Here is a 9,626-nt window from a genome sequence, read left to right as displayed (position 1 = left end):
TAAGATCAGATTTTTTTTAAAAAAAAAGAGAGAACTTATAAGATAATTGACCATAATTAGATGCACTCTAAAATATTATATTTTTTGATATATATGAATTGAGATAGCAACTCATATTACTGAGTTGTATTGATTTCCTGCTGTCATTTTCTTTAAGAGTTTATAGATAGAAAAGATGATAAATTTTATAATTAAATAATAACAACGATGGTTGAAAAATCAAATTATAGCTACAACATCTTAAGTGTTTAAATTTTTTATCGTGATATTATTTTACAAACCACAAATAAATAATTCTCTATGAAATAAAGAAATATTTGAATTAAAAAAATATAGGTTTCTTTTTGCGGTTGAATATAAGTTAGAATGGAAACGCTAAATGTAAATAGGGAAAGAAAACAATATAGAGTTTAAGATATTAAAAATAAACATAAATTAAGATTTGAAATAACCCTACTTAAATTTATTTGGACCATACATTTATTTTAATTCTAAAATTTGGTTCCTGCACTTTTATGGAGTCTATTCTAAAATTAAGTTTTTATCAAAATACATAATTTCCTTAGTTTTAGCATAATTTATTCATAACATTGTCTAAAAATAAATATAATTTTTAATTATAAATTCTTTTAGCATCATAGAGTTGAAAAAATATTAATAATAAGGGAAAACAAAATATTATGAACTCATAAATATTTTTAAACAAGGGAAAGTACAAAAATTGATTATAGAAAATAATAATAAAATTTAAAATAAAAATAAAATAATTCAACTGCATTAAATCAGGGTAGAAAGCTTTACTCAAAATATAAAACTACTTTAACTTTCATTAAAATGGAGAAAGTTTACAGCAATTAGCACAAAAAGATCCGATTTTAAAGAATCTTCTTTTCAAATCTTTGTTTGGTGCAGCGAGCAGATTGAGTTGTTCGCATGACTATAATTGAGTAAAAGCAAATGCAAAGCTAATGAAGATGGAAAATTAGAAATTAGACTTAAATATCTCTGGAACCTGGAACAAATATTAAACATCAAATATCTCTGGAAAATGATTCCGCTATTTATTTCAGCGTATGAATCACAAAACAACAGAAACGCAGAAGCTAACGTTTAACAATAATCCATTGCGCACAGCTACAAGATCACGGGATACTCATCTTCACTGCAAAGAAGCATCTGTACCACTTGCTTCATGGTAGGTCTAGCAACAGCATCTTGCTCCGTACATTGCAAGGCCACTTTAACAAGAATTTCTATTTTATCCTTGTCATAATCAGTGCCCGCCGTGGGGTCTAAGATCTCTTCAAGCTAACAATCTCTCGAAGCAGCTCCATCTATCTTCTCCTTCACCCATGTGACCATCCCTGTAGGTTCCGTCAGCCCTCCACTCTGTTGATTTTGGATACCTATAGCACTTTTTCCTGTCACCATCTCCAACAAGACTACACCATTACTGTAAACATCCACTTTGGAGGTAATGGGAAGATTGTAAACCCATTCAGGAGCCATGTAACCTCTTGTCCCTCTAATTCTTGAGAAGCTTGCGTTGTTTACACCACCTCTCTTGAGCAGCTTAGATAGACCAAAATCTGCTATCTTCGGCTGGTAATTCGCATCCAATAGTATGTTGTGTGGCTTTATATCACAGTGCAGAATCCACTCCAAGCATTCTTCGTGCAAATAAGACAACCCTTTGGCAGTGCCTATGGCAATTTCAAGCCTCTTCTCCCAGTTGAGTGTGTTGGAAGCAAGGTTATCTGCCAAGGAACCATGCTCCATGAACTCATACACCAAAAACCTGAACTCCCCTTCTGCACAATATCCCCACATCTCTATCAGATTCATATGGTTAAGTTTCCCAATGGTGTTTACTTCTGTAAGAAATTCAGCTTCTCCTTGATTTGTTTCAGTTAACTGCTTGACAGCCGCAATTCGTTGGTCAGGCAGTTCACCCTTATATACAACCTCGCTTCCTCCTTGAAGAATTCAATTGTGAGCAACATCCATGTGCAAGAATGACAAGGGAAGTTTCCTCACACCAAGGAACCACCTTCCTCACACCCTCCATTGAAGCTTCATCTAAGCTTCCACCCATCTTCCTCCCACCTTCCTAGTACCTAGTTTTGGCACTGGAGACTCTCCATCATCAAGAAAATCATATCATAGATCATCATACCACAACCAAGTAGAGTTGTGAATATCCTTGAGAGATATGTAAGGTGTTTTTTTTTTGGAGTTTTTAGTTAGAGCTTGTATGTCTCTTCTTTCTATTCTTGAAAGTAATAGAAGTATTTTTCTCTCATATTAGCACGATCCGCTTATTTCTAACAAGTGGCATCAGAGCATGGTTGAGCTTTGCTATTTTTTCCCAGATTTTTCAGATAAAAAATCCACTGTTTGAAAAAAAAAAAAAAAAAAATCGTGTTTTTCAGTTTTGCTAGGAATTGCAATCTGAAAATACCGTTGGATTCGTCTCGTCGAGAGGAGAAAACTGGTATTTTTGGGAAAAATTTTGGCCACCAGAAGCTGCCGTACGCGCCTCCCAATCGCCGGAGGAAATCTGCCTGCGTCATCACGCTCCGCACGCGCAGTCCAGGGAGAAAGACGACTGACGTCATCAGCCACTCAGAGCTGCGTCAGCAACACGTCAGCAGTGCAGTCCCTGCACAGTCAGCTGCCACGTCATCAGCCAGCTGCCATCTTTCACCAGCGCCTAGTCAGCTGCCACGTCAGCTCCAGTCAGCGCCACGTCACTGCCACGTCATCGTGGCTACCCTACCATTTTCGGCCATTCCGGACGCAACGGTGCTGCCCGTTTTTCAAAATTCTGCTCCCAGTTTTCTCAAACAGAAAATCAATATTATTTAAAAAGGTGAAAATGACTTTTGACGAGTCAACTTCATCTTCCGGAGCTATGATAATGCTCACGGCTACCAACTACACGCTATGGAAACCTCGGATGGAAGATTTCCTTAACTGTAAAGACCTTTTTGATCCAATAGAGATGAAAGGTATTAATCCTGACCCGCCCAAGTCAATGGAGTGGAAGAAAATTAATAGAAAAACTATTGGTCAAATCCGACAATGGATTGACCATAGTGTCTTCCACCATGTTGCACAAGAAACCGACGCTTATGCCCTTTGGAAGAAGTTAGAAGATATGTACCAGGCCAAGACCGCTAGGAACAAGGCCCTACTGATGAGGCGCCTTGTCAATATGAAGCTCAAAAGTGGAACTTCTGTTGCCGAACATACTAGTCAATTTCAGAGTCTGGTAAATCAACTATCTTGTGTAGAAATGCCACTTGGAGATGAAATGCAATCTCTACTACTTCTTAGTTCCCTTCCTGATAGTTGGGAGACACTAGTTGTTACTCTCAGCAACTCGGCCCCAGATGGCAAACTTACCATGTCTGTGGTCAAGGATGCATTGTTCAATGAGGAGGGAAGAAGGAAGGACATGAGCACAGATCAGACTCATGCCCTTGTGACGGAGAATCGAGGAAGATCATAAGGAAAACAACAAAGAAACAGTAGAGGGAAATGGAAAAGCAGAGGCAAAAGTCGGGGGAGATCATCAGATGGCCGGAAACCTTCTTATACCTGCCACCATTGCGGTATAGAGGGTCACATGAAGAAGAATTGCTACAAATTGCTAGAGAAGCGAAGGAAGAACAATTCTCAAGCGAAGAACAAGGGTGGTGAAGCGCTCATCATGATCTCAGGTGATGTGGCGTACTGTACTACCAATGATGAAACATGTCTTCACGTCTCAAGAGAGGACACTGAATGGGTGGTAGATACTGCAGCATCCTACCACGTTACTCCCCACAGGTATCACTTCACAACTTACAAAGCTGGAGACTTTGGAGCGGTGAAGATGGGTAATTCCAGTTCATCTGGAATAGCTGGAATTGGTGATGTACAAATAAAGACAAGTACTGGGAGCACAATCACTTTGAAGGATGTCAGACATGTTCCAGACCTTCGGCTCAATCTCCTGTCAGTGGTATGTCTTGACGAACAGGGGTATGAAAACCATTTTAGCAAGGGTACATGGAAAATGTCAAAGGGCGTTCTGACAATTGCTCGAGGACATGTTTGTGGCACATTGTACAAAACGCATTTGAGGATTTGTACGGACAGCCTCAACATTGCAGAGGAGGCTTCTCAGGATCTGTGGCACCTGAGACTCGGTCACATCGGTGAGAAAGGGTTGACTACCTTGATGAAAAAGAACCTTATCAACATTGACAAGAACGTTGCACTGGGTCCTTGCAGTCATTGTCTGTTTGGTAAGCAACATAGAGTATCATTTAGTTCTACTTCAACTAAAAGATCAAAGTTGTTAAGTTTGGTACACTCTGATGTGTGTGGTCCTTTGGAGGTGGAATCACTCGGTGAAAGCAGATATTTTCTGACTTTTATCGATGATGCTTCTCGGAAAGTGTGGGTGTATTTCCTGATGACGAAAGATCAGGTGTTCGAGTGCTTCAAGACATTTCACGTCTTGGTGGAACGTGAAACAGGAAAGAAGCTGAAATGTCTCCGATCTGATAATGGAGGCGAGTATACTTCCAAGGCGTTCGATGCATATTGTAGAACATATGGCATTCGACATGAGAAGTCAGTACCACGCACCCCTCAGCACAACGGCGTTGCTGAAAGAATGAACCGGACTATCATGGAGCGAGTACGGAGCATGCTGAATATGGCTAAACTTCCAAAATCATTTTGGGGAGAAGCAGTCAACACCGCATGCTATCTTATCAACCGATCACCTTCAGTACCACTCAACTTTGAAGTTCCAGAGAGGCTATGGACAGGTAAGGATCCTACATACTTACATCTTAGAGTATTTGGTTGTTCATCGTATGCACATGTATCCAAAGAGCTTAGACAGAAGCTTGATGCAAGAACTATCCCATGCATTTTCGTTGGCTACGGAAATGAAGAGTTTGGATACAGGTTATGGGATCCTAAGGAGAAAAAGGTGTTCAGAAGTAGGGACGTTGTGTTCCACGAAGATTTGACAATAGAAGACATTGAAAAACCCACAATGTCTCGGAAGTCAAATGAAGGTGCTCAAGTTTCAAATCAAGCACCAGAATTGTTCTTGAGAAACAATGACGAAGTGCATGAAGAAAACTCAGAAGCAGAAGAAGATGAGGAGACAGAAGAGAGTGCAGAGCAAGGGGAGTCACAACCCACCTCGCCAGACACAGATGATGGTAGTTCTTCTCAGATGGTTCCAACTGTTCGTAGATCTGAACGAGGCCATATACCATCGAAAAGGTACACATCATCTGAATATCTTTTGTTAACTGAAGATGGAGAACCGGAGAGTTTTCAAGAAGCTGTGTCTCATAAGGATAAAGAAAAATGGCTAATAGCAATGCAGGATGAGTTAGAATCTCTGCAGAAAAATCAAACCTATGAGATCGTAGAACTTCCTAAAGGGAAGAAGGCTCTGAGGAACAAATGGGTGTTCAAGCTGAAGAAGGATGCAAGCGGACAAGTGGTGAAACACAAAGCTCGGTTGGTTGTCAAAGGATTCCAGCAGAAGAAAGGAATTGACTTTGATGAGATCTTTGCACCAGTTGTCAAGATTACCTCAATCCGAGTTATACTTGGCTTGACAGCAAGTATGAACTTAGAACTTGAACAGATGGATGTGAAGACAGCATTTCTTCACGGAGATTTGAAAGAAGAAATCTATATGCAGCAGCCGGAAGGTTTTGAAAACTCAAATGATAACCTTGTGTGTAAGTTATCTAAAAGTTTGTATGGCTTGAAGCAGGCACCAAGGCAGTGGAATAAGAAGTTTGACTCATGCATGAAGAGTCAAGGCTACAAGAAGACTACTGTGGATGAGTGTGTATACATCAAGAAACTTCCAGACGGTACTTTCATTGCTCTTCTACTATATGTAGACGACATGTTGATCGTTGGGAAAGATGCAGTGAAGATAAACCAGCTGAAGAAAGAACTCTCTAAGTCTTTTGATATGAAAGACTTAGGACCGGCTCAACAGATTCTTGGGATGCAGATCACTCGAGACAGGAAGAATCGCAAGTTATGGCTATCTCAGGAGAAGTACATTGAACGAGTACTTAAGAGATTCAACATGAATGATGCCAAACCAGTTAGTGTTCCACTTGCGAATCACTTTAAGTTGAGCAAAAGAACATGTCCCACATCCAAGGAAGAGATCGGGGAGATGTCAGCAGTTCCATATTCTTCAACAGTTGGGAGTTTGATGTACGCCATGGTATGCACAAGGCCAGACATCGCACAAGCAGTGGGTACAGTGAGTCGTTTTCTCTCTAACCCCGGGAAGGTGCATTGGGAGGCAGTCAAATGGATTCTCAGGTACTTGAAAGGTACCACGAAGTTATGTCTTTGCTACGGAGGAGTTGATCCAGTCTTGGAAGGCTACACAGATGCTGATATGGCCGGAGATATTGATAGTAGAAAGTCTACTTCAGGATATATCTACACTTTTGCAGGGGGAGCTGTTTCTTGGCAATCAAGATTGCAGAAGTGTGTTGCTTTATCTACAACAGAAGCAGAATACATTGCTGCCGCTGAAGCTGGTAAGGAAATGTTGTGGCTAAAGCGCTTTCTCCAAGAACTTGGGATCCAGCAGAAAGAGTACAAGGTACATTGTGACAGTCAGAGTGCTCTAGACTTGAGCAAGAACTCTATGTACCATTCTCGTACAAAGCATATTGATGTTCGGTATCACTGGATACGGGAGACGATTGATCAACAACTGTTGAGACTAGTGAAGATCAACACCAAGGAGAATCCATCAGACATGCTGACGAAGGTGGTGACACGAGATAAGCTAGAGCTGTGCAGAGACATAGTCGGGATGCTTGTTTTGAATATGCCTGGAAGGGGAGAATTGAAGAATTCAATTTCCAGGACATATCCAAGTACAAGTACAAGCAAATTGAAGAATCCAATTGTGAGCAACATCCATGTGCAAGAATGACAAGGGAAGTTTCCTCACACCAAGGAACCACCTTCCTCACACCCTCCATTGAAGCTTCATCTAAGCTTCCACCCATCTTCCTCCCACCTTCCTAGTACCTAGTTTTGGTACTATAAATAGACAAGCTTGAAGACTCTCCATCATCAAGAAAATCAGATCATAGATCATCATACCACAACCAAGTAGAGTTGTGAATATCCTTGAGAGATATGTGAGGTGTTTTTTTTTTGGAGTTTTTAGTTAGAGCTTGTATGTCTCTTCTTTCTATTCTTGAAAGTAATAGAAGTATTTTTCTCTCATATTAGCACGATCCGCTTATTTCTAACACTCCTCTTCCGACCTCTTGAGTAAAAATCCCAGTTGCCTTTTTCAGCTGACTATAAGTAAATCTTTCGAAACGGCCAGTTGGGGCAAGATAGTACCCTTGGACAACTGCTTTGTAGTCTCGATCTGCAATAACCATGAAACAGCATCCCAAGAAGATAAAGATCGTCCCCATACCTCCCAAAGCAGTGGCAAACCAAAGCAAAAACCTTAACTTTCTTATTTTCGTGGGGTCTTGTATGCGTTCTGTTCAGCTGCTGACTAAGCATGTCTTTCGGGCAATTTAGCCTCGCTGCTTTATGAGGAATTTTGCTGGAGAATAAACTGGAACCTTTAATTTGCAGCTTCAGATACAAATCTCCAATAAAATTGGGCGAAAGATATCCATTGAGCAACAATACCTTGGGATAGCATTCATAATAGCCATTTCCCTTGTTAAATTTATATTGAAACCCTTTGCAGTTGCACAACTTCAAGCATTCTTTTTTACACTTTTCCAAGGTAGAGTTGGGGAAATAACCTTTATCATAGCCATAAAACTCGATATGATTAAATTTTACAAAGCTAAATTCATTACTTCTTGTACAGGACAGGTCGAACTCTGTCTCACAACCGTAAGACCAATCAACAGAATCCTTAGCTTTATATCCTGGCAGGCAAGAGCAACTCCTACCAAAAGCAGGATCATAGGTACATATACTATTGGGTCCACATGCGCCATGTATCTTGCATGGATTTGAGAAAGCTTTCCATGAGACATTCCGAGCACCACTTTCTCCAAGGCTGTATAATCGAAGATTGCCATCAGGATCAAGTGTTAGACGTCTCAAGGAGTTGGCTCCGAAGTCAATTGAGGAAAAGTTTAAATCGTCAGTTGAGATAAAGTGACCATAGGAATTTAATACCGCAACTCTAGTATTATTGTACTCGGTTCTTCCAGCTGCAAAGTTTGTTAGTCCAGCAGTTGGCCAATACCTGCTGGATTCTTCCGGAGTTTGAAACAGAAGATGGCGGACATTATCATCGTCGAAATAAAGCTTATAATGACCAGAAGACCCATTACTTAAACTTTTTAACGAGATAAGGCTGATATTTCTGGTCAACTGTTGCTGAGGAAGAAGCGTATCTGTTGGCCACCCAAAACTTTGCCAAAGTATGACATTATCTGGAGTGCGAAGAACAAGATTACCACTGTTAAGTAGCTGCAGTTGTACTGCGACTGAGTAAGACGTAGCCATGGTCCAACTCCAAACTGTAATTTGGCCAGCATCAAGCAAAATGAGATCTCCAGTTTTTGATAGGGAAAACTTCGAGCGTTTTCCATTGACCGGTTGATCTCGATTTGTCATCCAAACCACGGTTGGACACGTAGACTTGTTGATCCATATGGCAAAGCTGAAAGCGTTATCTCCGACAGAGAAAAACCCTGCAGAAAAAACACCATTCTCTGAAACCAAAACATTATTTGATTTATTTAATCTTTCAACAAAGAGAGACTGGCCTTGGTTAAGAGTATCCAGATACGCAGAACATATAGCAAAGACTTGCAACCAACATAAAGCAAGAAAGAAATGTAGCAAAGCCATTTGCAATGAGATTAAGACGTTCAGATTTCATGCCTTTATAAATCTCCCTTTTGTACGACAGAAAAACTTGGAAAATGCACAACGTATACAGTGTATTTCTAATCCTTCTCACATGAAAAGTTTACTCTAAGCCAAAAAAGTTACGAATGTATATGTATATAAGTTTACCAGTCAGGCTGTCACTGCTATTATTTCTGCCTTATTACTTCGAAAGTCTGCTATTTAAACTCACATACGCCAAGGAAAATTATATTTCTCGTCCACTTACAGGACAAAGCAATAAAGCATCTTAAATATTAGAGGGAAAAAGGTGCATTTTTGCCCCTAGCATTTGGTGCAAACAGCGGGAAACAATTTTTAGATGCAAATAAGCCTTTAAAATTTCAAAAGTCTAAAATTTAAGCGATCTCTTACTGAACACTAAATGATATTATAACTATCGATATTTATCTAAATGAGTCATATTAATTAAATAAAATACATTTTGACTATTATATTATTATTTAAAAATCTAAGTTTAAGGTATTAATTACAATTACTTCTTTTTCATCTTTTTTTTTGAATAATTCTCACTGTTATCATCGTGATAGGTACTGTTATCATACCACCACCACCATTTATTCCCACAACACAAAGGAAATTCATCTTATTACAGCTGAATCTTCCTCTCTAGCAATAATAACTCTCAATTGGTTTCGTGGAGACGAGTTTTGATG

At 39.7% G+C, this 9,626-nt stretch overlaps 1 protein-coding gene and 1 pseudogene across 1 annotated transcript; both read right to left on the bottom strand.

The window, feature by feature from the left end:
- Nucleotides 1–969: 969 nt before the first annotated feature.
- On the bottom strand, nt 970–2,095 carry LOC125369179 (annotated as a pseudogene).
- A 5,031-nt stretch (nt 2,096–7,126) lies between these two features.
- LOC125369177 (putative receptor protein kinase ZmPK1) lies at nt 7,127–8,910 on the bottom strand. Its single transcript, XM_048370897.1, has one exon. The coding sequence runs from the start codon at nt 8,908–8,910 to the stop codon at nt 7,378–7,380; it is 1,533 nt and encodes a 510-aa protein (XP_048226854.1). The 3' UTR covers nt 7,127–7,377.
- Nucleotides 8,911–9,626: the final 716 nt, after the last annotated feature.

Source organism: Ricinus communis, chromosome 2 (genome assembly GCF_019578655.1).
Source record: "Ricinus communis isolate WT05 ecotype wild-type chromosome 2, ASM1957865v1, whole genome shotgun sequence".
Classification (NCBI taxonomy): Eukaryota; Viridiplantae; Streptophyta; class Magnoliopsida; order Malpighiales; family Euphorbiaceae; genus Ricinus; species Ricinus communis.
Note: the sequence above shows the minus strand (reverse complement) of the source record. Positions and strands in the feature narration are given on the sequence as shown.

What these genes read in the sequence shown, in the direction of transcription:
- LOC125369177 (XM_048370897.1), bottom strand. Translation starts at nt 8,910, where the DNA reads ATGGCTTTGCTACATTTCTTTCTTGCTTTATGTTGGTTGCAAGTCTTT.